Source organism: Oryzias latipes, chromosome 20 (assembly GCF_053564925.1).
Source record: "Oryzias latipes strain Hd-rR chromosome 20, Olatipes_Hd-rR_3.1".
NCBI classification, from domain to species: Eukaryota; Metazoa; Chordata; class Actinopteri; order Beloniformes; family Adrianichthyidae; genus Oryzias; species Oryzias latipes.
In genome coordinates this window covers 12007412-12022887 of record NC_136256.1, presented here as the reverse complement: position 1 = coordinate 12022887, position 15476 = coordinate 12007412, and the positions used below count along the sequence as shown (strand labels likewise).

The 15476-nt window shown below is 42.5% G+C and overlaps 1 protein-coding gene across 3 annotated transcripts in view; it reads left to right on the top strand.

The window, feature by feature from the left end:
• nrp1a (neuropilin 1a) overlaps positions 1–15476 on the top strand; it is a 67458-nt gene that overhangs the window by 15723 nt on the left and 36259 nt on the right. For all 3 annotated transcript variants that reach the window (XM_023950444.2, XM_023950445.2, XM_078938270.1), the window contains 2 exons: positions 5551–5732; positions 14513–14740. In XM_023950444.2, the coding sequence (XP_023806212.1) occupies positions 5551–5732; positions 14513–14740 (410 nt within the window). The remainder of the gene's footprint in view (positions 1–5550; positions 5733–14512; positions 14741–15476) is intronic.

Genomic DNA, 15476 nt, shown 5'->3' with positions numbered 1-15476 from the left:
ATTTAAATAAAGGATTACTGTGCAGGAAGGGAGGGGGGTGCAATGTAATAGTCCAAACAGGCAAAATCATTAATTTGATTGCTGGCGACAGCAAATCTCTCTGCAGCATAATTAGGAAAGCTAATGGATGTAAGTGTGCTAAATTCATCAGGGCTAATGATAATTGTTAAATATGCTGTGGAAAACTGCAGTGACGTGGTAGCAGGAGAGCCCACTGCAGCTGGACCATCAAGGCGGCGGAAAAAAAACTCTTTTTTAATCCATGTTTCCAACTCCGTCGAGCTTGTGGAAGCACATGTGGTGCAACAGGGAACCGATCCGATTGGTCGGTGGTTTCTGCAGTTATTTCCTGCAGAGTCACAGAATCAGCAAAGACCCTGATTGCCTCCCAAATATCTTTTCTTTTTTTATGATGCATAGATCAAGTGTCCATCTAAAACGATTTGCTCTTCCCCTTCAATAAAAATCTTAATGTCCAAGTCAATTAGGGTTAATGTTTCTAACCAGGAGCAGTCAGACCTGGGTTGCTGGCCCCTTTTTTTCCTTTTTTTCAACTTGTCTGTCCTGGCAAACCCAAACGGGGGTCATTACAGCTGGATCGGTGCCCAAGGAAAAGGGAAACCTGTTATTCTAGTTGGGGTTAATGAATGTCACATGCAGTGGGGAGGCAGCTCTGGATGGAAACTAGAGAAAAGGAGACCATTTTATTTTAGCGAGGTATGTCCCCTCTAGGCACGGAGAACTCAGTTTTGTCGTAGCCCCCCTTGTACAAACGTTAATGATGTTTTGCCTGAGACCCGAGTGACAGTTTGTGCGACGGGACTCGTTAATACCTGGAGTCCCCTGGCTGGAGTTTCCTGACAGCTGACAACCAGCTCTTTTTGTTTCAGATGAGTCTCCCTGGGCTGTCTGGAGCCGCCCAGAGTTCAGTGTTTAGGCATTTCCACTTACCCAGATGTGTTTTGACATGTTGTAGGTGACATGTTTTCATACAGCAGCAAAGCTGTACATTGTCAGCAGCGAAGCAGTTGGAGAGAAGTGGGAGAAAGGCTGTGGCATTTGTTCTGAATGCGGCTGAACCAGAGGGCAGCGGCAAAGAAAGGGCTCTTGTTGTGGGACTTTCCGCAGAATGCCTCAGCTTATAAATGGTCTGATTGAGAAATCTAACCAATTGTGCGAGGCTTATACACTCTGTCATAGCGTTATTTCATTGCCTTAGATTGCATTGCTTTTGTAGAACCAGATCAAGCGGACATTTATGGAGGGAGGACAGATTATTTCCATGGGAAAGCTTGAGGCAATATAGCAGTTATATTGTTAGGGTGGTGGTTTGTACCGCTCTCTTTGGCTTTGCAGGGAGGACTAATGCTCTCGTTTGACACTGGCGGATTGCTTTTTCTCTGTGCCTGAAGAAAGAAGGCAGGCTAATACATTTGAGTTGCTGAAGCGAAGGTCGAGGAGAATTACAGCCCCCTCCTACCCCCATTTTCTCTTCTTTCTACGCCCCCCCTTTAATTTCCCCACTGGATTGGCAAACCGTTTTCACTATTAGCGCTGTGGTAGGCTGCTTAGTGTGTGTGTGTGCAATTATCTGTGTTGTAGTCGCCAGCCCACCCAAACCAGAGGCAGAACAGATGGATAAATAGTGGCGTGGATGATTGTATTGTCATGAGGTTCGAGTGAAAAGAGAGTTCTAAGTTTAACCTGGCTGGATGGACCCAAAACTGTTGGACCGTGTGGGCTTTGGAAGTAGGACGTGTCCATGGAACTGTTTAATGGTCCTACATAGAGGTTGTTAACCGTCCTCTGTCCTTCCTGAGGGCTCTTAACCACCGAAGCAAGTGCCCACAGGTGTTTGGTGGGATAGATTAGAGCCACATTTAGCATCAGGCGATAGTTTGGAGCATTTCCCATAACCCCTTTCCGGAATGGATCTGTGTTAGCGGAGGATGTGGACGCGTCGGAGCAGAACCGCTGGAGTTCTGGCTGACACACCACTCATTTAGGCACAAATGGAGACATTTTGATGTAATGGGTTCCTATCTTGCTCAGAATGCATCCTCCTGGGATGCATTCTCTCCTCCATTTGCGTTCTCTGCCCCGCTGCGTCGCAATGACGAGGCCCATCCGAGCTGGTTATGGGCCCAGACAGTAAACAGCTTTTCTGGAGAAACGAGGAGTCGAATGTGAGCCAAAAAATAATATTTTCTTCTCCTTTTTGGATGTTAGAAACAAGATCTGACTGGAAAACCTAGGTTATGTTATTTGTGTGTGTGCCCTGCCTGATACAGTGTACAGAAAATGCAAACCGCCGCCGCATCTGCACACGCGTGTACATTAAAAACCAACCCACGCAGGAACTTGCTTCTCTGCATCAATTTTTCAGGTGTGTGGAGTCGCTCAAGCTCTCAGATTTGGGGAAGGCTGAGACATCTGCAGTGGCACCGGGCTGAATTATAAGACTGCGGATGGGAGGAGCAGAAGCACTGATGCATCTTCTGTGATTAAAACCAGAGTTCAACCCACAGATCCGACACTATTTTCTGTATTTAGAAAAAATATCTGTTCTTTTACAACAATAAGATCTTCCTGCCATCAAACAATATTACATCATTACACAGGGGAGCCTTTTAAACCAAATAATGACTGACTTCCTGGAGGTTTCGTCGCACCGCAGGAAGGATAGAGCTGTGAACACTACAGGAAACAAGCTTTTCCTCTTTTTTTTTTTTTAAGAATCCCAGCAGTGGATGTGTAAACCAAGAAAAAAAGATGAAGATCTGGTCAAAACGTTGTTCAATAAGAAATCAGAGAAACTCAAGCAGCAACCCATACAAATGGAGATATTTAAATCTGTAAAGAATAGAACAGTTTTGACCCTTTAACGCACGGTGTTTGACGTACTCTTCAGTCGTTTCAATGTCAATCAGCTGATGCGGACATTTTAATATCGGTTTTTGCTAGTTGGAAAAATAGTGGAGCTAAAGCTACAGTGGTCTTCAGTCATTTTCTTCAGATCCTTCCAAACTATATCTAACAGCCAGACTGCGGTTACCTTTTCTGTTTTAAACTAATTCCTCATCTTAGCTACAAAAATACTGCAAGATCTGTTAAAAGCTAAACTTAAGAACTTTTGGAAAGATTTCGGGGTACACGTACATGCAAGAACGGGGTATCTGTTAAGTTAACACATGTATTTTTTAAACCTCAGCACCCCAGCGACTAGATGGCTCAGTTAGCAAAGTGTGGGACTAGCCCGCAGGAAACCTTGGATTGCGTAAATTTCTCCGCCAAACCACCTGTGCAAATCGGTAAAGACTGATTAGTTGTGGCGATCTCTGACGGGAAAAAAAACCAATGCATACCTTAACTTTGAAGTGTAAACATACACAGATCTATTTAATTTGATGAAAAAATATCAAGCAAGGCTTTAAAACAAAGAATTACAGTCATTTCTGTACTATTTGGTGCACTGGATTATATGGTTAAACCAGAGTTAATTTATATACAACGCGCTAGGGATTATAAAATTGCATTGTCTCTTTAAAAAAAATAAAAATTACAGCTAAAAAGTGTGCCTTACAGTACAGAAAATACGGTACTCGTGGCTAGAAATAGAAGCGGCAGAAGGACATTTCTGGGGGGGGCTTTCTGAAGGAACTTTACCCAGATGATCCAAAATTTGGAAACTTCAAGATCAATACAGAGGTCTGTTATTTTTTACAGTACCGCAGCTCTTTCGCCCTGGAACAGAGTGGCGACATGTCCAGGGTGTTCCCCCACCTTCGCCCAGCAGTAGCCAGGACAGGCTCCAGCAACCCTGTGACCATATAAGGGATATAGTGGGCAGTTTGTAAAGCTGTTGGTTATTGAAGACTGGTCTCTTTCAGGGGTTTAGGGGTTAAGATGATCACAAGATAAACCTTTCCCCAGAAATCCTTACCGAGCTCCCAAAAATGCCTTCTTGGAGGAAAAAAAAACAAACATTTTCTTAAAAAGGTGGCACATTTGGGTGCATGTTGATGCAGGTCAAAGCGCATCCAAAGCGTTTAGCTGAACAACGCCGTCATTCTGGGTTAAGCTCCCTTTAGCGTGCAAAAAGCCACACATTAAGTGGGTTCAGAATCATTTGGGGAAATCAAGCAAAACTATGAAAATTGGCCCCTTTGCCCGGAAGGCGCGTCTTTTCCGAAGAGTCTGGGAAGGAGAGTGTAACTGAACGTGACCACACACCTGCTGGAAGTCTGACTCGCGTACGCTCGGATCGGGTTGCGTGTGTTCAAAGCGCTCTGGTTTCCTCAGAGGCTGGTGGCGACACCGTCACATTTTTGGAGCAGAATATTTATGACAGAGGAGCTGCAAACCTGGCAGAGCCTTCTTTGTGGCAAATTGCACACAGATGAAACTAAAATCTGCTTCTGGAGCAACTTTAAGTTGAAACAAAACCTGGAAAAGTTATCTCATCCTTCAAAGACACATTCATGCCGGGAGGCAGAAGAGCGAAAAACCACACCTCAGAAAGATTTAATGCACGCTCCGAAAAGCTACCTGAAAACACAAACCGATAACACCAGGCCACAGACCACCAATGTTGTCTAAGGCGTTCTAATTTCTCCTCCTCTGACTTAGCTTTTGCATGCCAACCATCATGCTCGTGTCTGTGAGTCTCCATTCTTCCTGCAAAGCTCTTCACCTCCTCTGCTCCCCAAATCATTGCAGGCTCAATTAATATGCTCCCTTTAATAGCCGCAGGTCTGAAATTCCATTTAACTGCAGCCTCTGAGTGTCTGCAGCTTTTTCAAACTTTCAACACCTGTTCTTTTTTTTCTTTTTTTTCACACAAATCGAAGCCAAAGGCCAAAATATAATTATGTTCCAATCCAATTTCTTTCTTACTGAATGGAAAAAGACACACATGCTGAGCAGCAGATATTTTCTGGTTATGTGAGATAAGAGTTCAGCTGTAAGTCCTCCTCTAAACGTTAATTGAAATGATAAAATAAAGTTTCAACCTTGTTAACATGACCAATAACTGTTTGTGAATCTCTCAACCCCCGAGGTTCCAGCCCTTTATTGCATAATCCCAACGTAAAAAGTGATCAAATCTACACATTTTCTGAATTTACTGGGTGTGTTCGGGCAGAATTGATATCAGATTGCTGGTTTAGTCAGATGAAGCAACCGAAGACACTTTAAGGGCCTATGAGGATCCATGGCTAAAAGTTTGTGGAAGCCTTTTTTGGGGGGGATTGCTGGGAATTTCAGTAGTTAATGGGGTTACAGGAAGTCGATCTCTGTCCTACGGGGAGCACGGAACCTCATCAGTGTGCGCGTGTGACTGCGTGCGTCTTCCTAATGAAAGTATATTACCTCCCCACCTGTTCTCTGAGTTCTAACCTTAGACCTCATTAGCACACGGTGTTTTCTTTCCACCACATTACCTGCACAATATGCTGGGCTCCTCCGAGGATAAATATCACTCATAAGCCATTAAATTCGGAGAAAACAAAGTGCTGTTTTGAGAGACCCCTGGTTTTCTGTTGTGTCCAGGTATGACTACGTCGAGGTGCGAGATGGCGTGGACGAGAGTGGGCAGTTGGTGGGGAAGTACTGCGGGAAGATCGCCCCGTCCCCAGTCGTCTCCTCAGGGAACCAGCTCTTCATCAAGTTTGTGTCCGACTACGAGACCCATGGAGCTGGTTTCTCCATCCGATACGAGATCTTTAAGACTGGTAAGCTGCTGGCGCATACCGAACATTTCTAGCAGCTCACATTAACACAACACATCTCTGTGCACAATAAGGATGCAACGATACGTTGTCTTGACGATTTGGTACAAAACCTCAATTTTTGGGTCACGGTTTTGTTTCGGTTCAATAAAGGATTTGTATTTTACAAAACAGCAAAAAAAAAAAAAATGTAAAACTACATTTTTTTAATTTAATAATAAGCAAGTTACAATGAGGAAAATCCTTTCAGTTAGCTTATACCAAGCCTGGTGTCATGTAATAAAACAATAAATAACAAATCAATTTTTAAATTTAGCACAAGACCCATCTGATACTTTAAACGTGGACCTAATGCTACATACACACCAGGCATATGATGGAACGTGGGTTCTTGAACGCCCCTTTAGCACACAGTTTTTCACACTGGACTGTGGCTACCAGAAACTAGCGCATCTACAGCTGGAAGAGGCTCGGTGCAAAATGTTGAAGCGGTACAAATCTCATGAATCTGTGTTTACATAGACTTTTCATTGGGAGTGGCCGCTTGAATGCTGAGGCTGTAGCTTCCAATTTGACACAGAGACCCCTACAGAGACCATTATCTTAATAGCATGATCCAAACTGCCCTCAAAAACCCATTGTATATAACTTGGTCCATGTTCTTGCTCTGTATTGGACTATCAGTCCACTAGAGGCAGTAGAAAGGCTTTTCCTGGTCATCATGCATGAACGTAAGAGTTTTTAGCACAGAAGTCTGAAACACACACATACACGCCTTTACAAAGACGTTTCATCAAAAGTGGTCGCCCAGCGAGCGTTTCTGAGCCCGGTGTGAACATTCCATAATGGTATGCAGTAGGGATGCTACAATTCACTTTCCCCAAGATTCAGTTCAACGGTGTAACACACGGCTCGCTTTTAAACGGAACATTGTGTCATCCCTAGTACGCAATAAACCTATTACACTTGTGTTCCATTTGGGGAGATTTAATTTGACCCCATGTTAATGGGCTCTTGGTTTGAGGGTCACTAAACGCTTCTGCACTTCTGACTCTACCAACAGCAGATACATGAGCTGCAGAAACAATTCTGATAATGAAGCAAGAAGCGCCTTCTCTGTCTAATTTCATGGTTTGTTTGTGCTTTAGTCAAGACATCAGGGTATCACCATTATGTAAATTATGTAAATGGACTATTGCAAGCTCTGGGCCACATACAAAACCAATGACTCATCGTCCCCATATGTTCCATTATTGTAGTTTATATCTGGAGTGAGTTATTTTGCAATAAGTTTGCTGAGCAGTGACTGAACAAATGCGGGGATAGTCAGATGGTGTTTAGAAATCAGGGTTTGAACTGTTGTTATCACCCCAACAATCTGCCGGCGGATGGAAAGGAAATTAGTTGAAGTGAGGTCGGGAAGGGGTTGACGAACTTTTCCTAAAAGACTCACTCCGATCATCTTTTGATCCACTTTCAAAGCGTTTCCCAGTAGTCTTTAAATTATGATCGGGCCTTTTTTAGGCAAAAGCTAAAAACTTGTCATTTTCTAGGACATAGTTTCTGCAGAGGGGCAGAAATTCATTTCTTAGTTGGGGGCGAGATTGTTGGGGTGTTTTCCTACTCATTTTCTGTCATCCTTCTGTGTACACTCTCTCCCCGCTACCTTACAGCCCTTCACACCCGCAATCTAATATTACCGGTGAAACAAAAAATACTGAGCAACATTGGAGCTATGCAGCCGTACAGTTTTAATCCAGATACCAGCTCAGATGAGGAAAACTAAGGCATACATGGATCTACTTGTATGCAAGTGGATACATCAGAATGGAGCGGAGCAGGGAGCCTGTGGCCTCCTGATTCTAGTTTCTAAATTCTTTTTCCAACAGGTTTTTTTTAATCTGTTCCTGAATCACAATGATTTGAATAAAATAATACTCAGAAATAGAATTTTGAGCTTAATTTTCTGTAAATATGTCTTTCATCAACAAAAAATGCAAGAACATATTAAAAAACACAATTTTCATTCAAGTGGATCTTGAATGCAGCGACCAAAAGTAAGATCTGCGGGTCACATTCCGTCATTTCAGGGGATGTTTATCTAATCAGAACATAATGGAAAGTGAGGGAGAGTTTTCGTTTGGCATACCGCCTTTCTTTGTTTGGGCTGGAAAAAGGAGGACAGTCAGACAGGTGCCAGAGACTCCACTTTCATTAATTAACCTTAGCAGCAGTCCATAGGACAGCCTCCTCATGACCTCTGAGACATGATGGATGGCCTGGCAAGGTTCCTCCTTCCTTTAATCTGGGCTTGTGTGCCTGTTTTTCTGTGACTTTGCGCGTGTCCCCATCGGAGCTGGGCAGCTGGTGGAGTGCGGGTCCATTTACAAGATCAAAGCCATGCTCCACCTCGACATACACAGACCCGTCCGCTCGCACCTCCCCATTCGCCTCCATAGGCCGCTTAAATCGGCTGCATTCTTTCCACGATTAGCCCGGTATTTCCCAGCGACCTCTATTAACCAGATTACAAATGAGCTGCGTTAGGTGCCCTTCGCCAGTGGCGCACATGGTTGCAGGCTTCTGAGGGAGCAGAGAAAGTTGTGATAACGCTGCTTTTGGTTTCCAAATTGGCGCTGGTGTGGAGGAACAAGCCGTTTTCATCTGGGTGTTTTCAAACCTCGCTGCGCTCCCCCAGCGCTGAGAGGAGCACCACGGGTGTGCCATCTCAGCCTCAGCGAATCCAGACCCTCGGCGAGCTTGGAATTCGTGTTTTGACTAGTGCTGTTCTCGCTCTCGCCAAGAACAAGGCTCTGAGTTCAATTAGCAGCTCTGTTTGTTAGAGCGAGTGGTAGAGGCGCGCGGAACGAGAGAGACAAAGCTAGCTGATTAGCGCAGCTTATCAACAAACAGGGTATTAGCTGGGAAAACATTGTGTTGGCTAACACGTGTTACGTTAATGATGATGCACAGATGCTCTGATTGCAGATAGAGGAATGGGAGGCTTTTGCATGTCAATGAAATGGAAATGCAAAGAACACCGGCTGTTTATTGCAGGGATTATGGGCCTGGATCACTGCAAGGCGACCTCTGGGATTTACACAAACAAAGGTCACACAGAAGATGGATAAACTCACCAAACCGACATGTGTAAACACCTACTTCCCCTAGGAACCGCATGCCAACTTATAAAAGCATGTTTATATGCGCAGGCTGGCCCACTTAAGCTGTAAACTATGTAAATACGCTTTCACTCGCACTTGAAAAAAAACATTCGCAGCTCTGGCTTTGATCAGCCGCGGCCTGCAAAGTGTCTAATTGGAGAGCAGGTTGTTGTGCGGCTCTCTCTGGCTGCTTCCACGTCTGTCCCTCTCTCCTCTTCAGTCCCATCCAGCCATTTTAATTAGCATAAGCTATTTATTTTATTGCTTGCAAATTGGCAGCCTTGTTCTACTGGCAAGTCTGACCGCAGACGAGGAAGAGAGATGAGAAGGAAGGAGAGGGAGGCTGGTGGTCGTGTCTGTCGGTGTGGAGGCCCTGGACATCAAGACAGTAATCAAACTCCGGGTGAAAAAGCTGAAGAAATGTATTTTTGTTTCCCAAAAGAAAGTGGGGATGATATATTCCAGGAGCTGTGCTTTTTTTTGTCCTGTGACATAAGAGAAATCCTGTTAAGCATGCCAGATATATGTTTCTCTTACTGTAACAGCTCTGCCATTTGCATAGATCCACTAGAAGACTAGCAGAGGGTTTTTTTTACCTGTAAGTTTCCAGACAAGCCCACGCCTGTGCCGTTACATTGCTTACAATCATTTCAAGGCCCGGTTGACCACGGGGGGGCTTCTAGTGTGAGCAGGCACCATTGACTGAATATGAGAACTGGACCAAGTGAGTGTGACATCACCCATAGAAAATGACTTGCTTATGGTTCCAACAAAATGAAGTCAATTCAGTCGGCATTTTTTTTTCTTGTCACCTTGTTGGAACCGGAAATCAGCAGTAAGCAGTGATTGGTCCAAATCTGTTTGAGTCAATGTTTCAATGGCAACCACTAACACGAATCAGGAGTGAGCTTGTTGGAAGGCCACACCCCTACTACCTGAACGCAGGCTATACAAAATCAATTAATCCATTTCTATTCCTACGGTCCAAACACATGTATCTGTCTGAGGCAAGTTGGTTATCGAAACAACCTGTACCATTAGAAAATAATAATGTATGAAAATAATTTCAAAATAAATTAAACGGATATTGGAAAATACCCTTTGGATTGAGACATGGTAGGTTTAATTTACTATAACGTAAAAACGACCAAGACAACACACATGTGATGGCAGTTAAAACTGATCAGTCTATCATTAAGTCCAATGTGTGGAAACACTTTGAATTTAGCAAAGACATGTGACCAGACAGTGTGCTAGAATGTTCTACTAATCTTCCCTTTGCATTATTTTATGTGGAAAAACAACAGTGGGCTGAACTTTAGTGACTAAAATGTGAATGGATTTGCCATTAATTCTTGTTTACTTGTTTGTTTGTACACATATTTAATTTACAGTTGATTATCTTGTAAGAAACACAAGGAATCTGGAAAACGTCGACTGCACTGTTCAGGTATTTCTCTCTGAGTCACACTAATTTAAAGTTCTAGCTAAAAATGTCTTGAATGCATTTTAGGTCACCAAATAGCAACGTCAGCCAAAGATTATGATGCGAATCGAATCGTTACAACAAATCGCTACACCCCTAATATTCTGACAAATGTTTATTTGTCTATATTTGTATTCCTACTTAGAATATGAGGGGGAGGGGTTACTCAGTCCAGTTCTCTTATACAGTCAATGGCAGCCACCTGTCCAAACAGTTTGAAATTCTGTGGAACATTGAGCTTTTTTGTGCGCGGTCACATCTGGCATGGAGACGCTGTGTCATCAGGCGTCGTAGGAGGATAACAAGTTCCTTGAAAGGGAGACCCTCCTGCTCCCTTTTTCAGCGCAGTTTTCCCCTCCCTCTATTAAAGCCGGGGAGGGGTGACATCATGGGCTCGGATGACATGCTAAATACGGCACTGCCAGTGAGCGCGCTCACGTGAATCTGCCTCTCCATCTGTTTCAGTGAAAGGCCCCCTCCACATGCTTCAGGACAATGATTGATTTAGTGCTGAAAGAGTTGATTTTCCACCAGCGATTAACCCTTCATCAACGGGACATGAGGACAGAACAAAAAGGGGGGTGGTGGCAAAGTTAGTGAGGGGAGGGGTATGCTGCATAAACAGTGGTCATTTACTTCGTAGGGCAAAAACAAAGCCGAGAATGTGCACATAATAAAAAAGCGGAGGAGGCGGTCAGGTTTAACTGCTCCTCGGTGCTGTGTTGGTGTAATGATTAACTCTGAGAGTTGCAGCTTTATGGAGATGTAGAGGACAAGTCATCAGGGAGACTAACAGCTGAAAGGCTCTCTTAATGTGGGAGACATATTTATTGAAGATTCATTATAAATCCCAAACACTTGCACAGATTGAAATTGGATTGGAATGAACTTCCATTAAACACCATTCCACAGGCTACGACTCTACCTCTGAAACAAACCCTGATCACCCATCAAGCCAGTGGCAAATGGCATATGTCCTCTCTCCCTTTCACTATGTAAAGGCTCCTTAGAAACCGACAACACCAAACATCAGAGTGCTAGCTGGGAACTCAAAGCTGCTTCTCTTTCTTTGCCTTAACTTCCTGCAGTAGATTCTGCTGCTCTTGTTAAAAGTTTTTTCTCTTTTTTTCAAGATAAAATGTATGAGGTAGCTTACCTTTTATGCTTTTAAAACCATTTTTACCCACGGTTAGTCCCAGATTTAACAAAGACTGGTGGAATCAATTCACTTACAAAATATGAATCTTTAAAATCCACAAATAGATTTTTCTTTAATGGAATTTCTTGTAACTCAGTGGGAGAAATATACTGCTTTGCGTTTATCTTTTAATAGGCAATATCAGTATTAATAATGCAAACTCTTCCTGTGTTTTTCCCAAATCAGTAGTTAAATGAAAACTTGTAAAGTTTGTAAAGGGCTCAGGTGGTTGAGCAGGTCGTCCAATGATTGAAGGGTTGGCAGTTCGATCCCCCCAGTCAACTGTCGTTGTGTCCTTGGGCAAGACACCTTATCCCCCTGCCTCCATTGTGGCTCCACCGGTTTATGAATGTGTATAAATGTCCCAGTAATGGGACAAACTGGTAGCCACGCCTCTGTCATCACCAAGTATGAAGGAGTGAATGAATAATGGACACATTCTAAATGCTTTGAGCATCTGGAAAAGCACAGATAAATCTTATCCACTATTATTATTATTAATACTATGCTAATGTAGCTGTAAATTATAAACTTGAATACTTATTTAAAGTAGATAAAATCGGATTTTTTAATCATAAACTGAATATTGACCTTATGCATCTGGTTTAAATCAGTTCAGAGGCTAAACAAGTTATATGACATATATAACATACTTTATTGGTCAGGGTGATTATTTTTTTTGACCCAATTAATCAGACATATCTCTAGGGAAGAAAATGTAACTATTGTATTCTCCGCTACACTACTACTATAATAAGGTGCACTTAATGTTTGTATTTTTATTTATTTATGTCATATATAAAGCCCATTAAGCAAGAAAAAAGACTCAGAAATAAGTGCGTAAGTCAGTCAGATTTACTGTGTTCAGTCATTCTAAAACTTGTTTATAACATGCTTCACGTTAGCCGTGTTAGCGGATTCACAATACCTGTAACTCCCAATACTGTTTGAAAAAAAGACTGATACCACTTAAACAAACATTTCTGTGTCCCAACATTGTTAGTAACGTAGAAAAAATAAAAAAAAGTCTGACGCCGCTACATGTTAGCCTCATTTGCATATTCACGCTAACACCCAAACTTGTTTTCAGCAGAAAAAGCCAGAAATAAGGTGCTCCTAAGGTGATTTTAGACTTTTAGGTCTGCCTTGTAGTGCAGAAAATTTGGTATTTTGAACAGACGATGTTTCATTTAACAATTTTCATATTCTAGCTTTTTGTATAATCTAATGACAGATATTCAAATTGAATAGATTTTTCTTTCTCTACTGTTAAGCTGGATATCTGAAACTTATGTCCGAATTCCCACCCTAACCCCTACATAGTGAACTATATAGTGCATTCGGCATTTTGTAGTGCTGTCCGAATCTACAATTCCAAAATCGAGTGCCCTAGAAATTTCCCAGAAGTCTCTGTGAAAAACCAGTGTGCATCGATGCTCACTAGATTGTCGAATATAGACCAGAAAAAAAAAGTAGTGAGCATGGTGTCCAAATTGCTTTTAAAATCCAGGGCACTTCAAAGCCCCGCACTATATAGTTTTTTAGTAGTTATAGGCGTTAGGGTGGAAATTCGAACACCAACTTTGCTTCCATCCTTTTACGCCCAATCCACCCCAGCCCCCCACCTGCAACAAAAAGTTACACACTGTGGAATTTGGTGAAGTTATGGCCGCTCTTTACCCTAAAACTCACCATTTTTGCTCAGGAAATACAATGGTAAAATTTGAATGGCACCTATTGTGCTACAAAAAAGCTTGGCTTAGCTGCGACGCTAAATGTCAGCTGTCTTCGGAGTGAAAATGCAGCTTGCCTTGGCTTTCATCTTTGGGAGAAACATAATCAATACAGCTCTCAATCCCTTCTTTCTGTCTGCTGGTGGACAGGCTCAAGTGGGCCTGATGGTCTTCAATTAGGGGGCCCAGCAAGATGCTTGAGTGACTCTGGCAAAAGCAGTTTGCCACATTCACTTAAGCTACAATGGCAGATGAACTGTGGCTCTAGCCAGCGATAACTCCCTGCAATTTTCGGTTTGATTGGCCACATCTGCACCCATCACGCCAGCTGCCACACTAGCAGGAAAATTATATTATCTTGGGTACATTTCTGCAACTAATGGTATCAAATAATTGCCTTAAAGCACAGTACATCTATTTTTTCAGCTGTTTTAAGTGCGCTTGTGTGAAGGAGAGCTCCGACCAGCACTTAAGCCTGAAAATCTCCGTTTACCACGCTTTAAGAAAAAAAAAAAAAATCACCCTGCAGCTGTTAGCATAATTTTTTATCATGTCATTCATTCTAAAATCATAATCCGAGAGGGTGAAACGATAAAAAAAAAGGTCTAATGCTCTTCATCGGCAAAGAGGCAACTCTCTGGGAGGCTGTGCATAAATATTTTAGATTTGCTGGCTGTAAAACTGTGTATGTGATGATGTGTGCAGTCTCTGCTTCCATCAGTGGAGCTTTACGCTTGAGCGTGTTTCACAGAAATCCGTTAACAAGTGTGCAGGAGGTTTTTTACAAAAGGCGTGAATCAAACTGTGCATCGTGTATTGACTCTGGTTACTGTTGCCTTTATAATTTTACAAATAAAGTTTACGGTTTTAGTCCAGGTTTTCAAAAAACAGTGTTTTTTGGAGGGTTATTTGCTTTAAGAAGAGGTAAAAAGGGGCCTTAGAAAGAGCAGTACAGGGGAAAGTGGAAAGATCCAGATGTGGCTCCTTGTGAACAGAAGAATCAAGGTGGTCCCTCAGTTATGGGCCGTAAACTGCTGCGGTCAATAGAGCAGCTGGGAACCGAGCTTCACAATGGCTACCATGTAAACAAACCCAAGCCAAACACTTTCACGTTTGCCAGTTGCAGTCGTGACCTCTTGCTCCTGCTTTGTTCTTCTTTTCTTAACATCTCACGTTCCGTCTCACCTTCAACCTCTCTGCAGGTCCCGAGTGCTCCAGGAACTTCACCTCCAGCAGCGGCGTCATAAAGTCGCCCGGGTTTCCAGAGAAGTACCCCAACAACCTGGACTGCACTTTCATGATCTTTGCCCCAAAGATGTCTGAAATCATTTTGGAGTTTGAGAATTTTGAGCTGGAGCCCGACGCGACGCCCCCTGTTGGTGTGTTCTGCCGCTACGATCGGTTGGAGATCTGGGATGGCTTCCCTGGAGGTGAGCCCAAAAGTTTATTATTGTACCTGTTTTTCAAAATGATAGGTGAAGATATATGATACTCTCAGCTCAGTATTGAACATTGTCAAAGTTTCTGTGGATAAAGTTCTGTATTTGACTGTATATACGCAATTACAACTGGTTGTTTACTTTTAAAACAGCCATGATTCCAGATAATAAAAGCAAAGATATTTAATGCTACCAGTTTGGTAACGCCTTAGAATACAGCCCACGTTTTACCCTGTAATTACTGCATAGAGTATGTACCTATTGGGTAATTATTTCCCAATTACGGGGTACAACGAACAAAATAAAATGCATGACCTAAAGGATAATGGGGTACATACAGATAATCTACATTGTAGGGATTTTTTAGCTACTGGCTAATTATGTCTTAATTGCAGGGTAGAGCCTTTAAAGGGACAGTGACAGTGACAATGTAGGATGTAAAAGACGATTCTACAGAACAACCTGAACGTTCTGTCTGCACTGGAATTAGAAAGTAGTGAGGCTGAAAGCAGCTATTTCAAGGTGACAGAAGGGGGCGTGGTTTCAGACAGACCTGAATAAATGAATAAATATGATTGGGACTCTGAACAACAGCACATGTGATTCTGCACACCATCTGAAGATTTATCTGCTAAGCTTTACAAACAGTGGAAGCACTATATATATATATATATATATATATATATATATATATATATATATATATATATATATATATATATATATA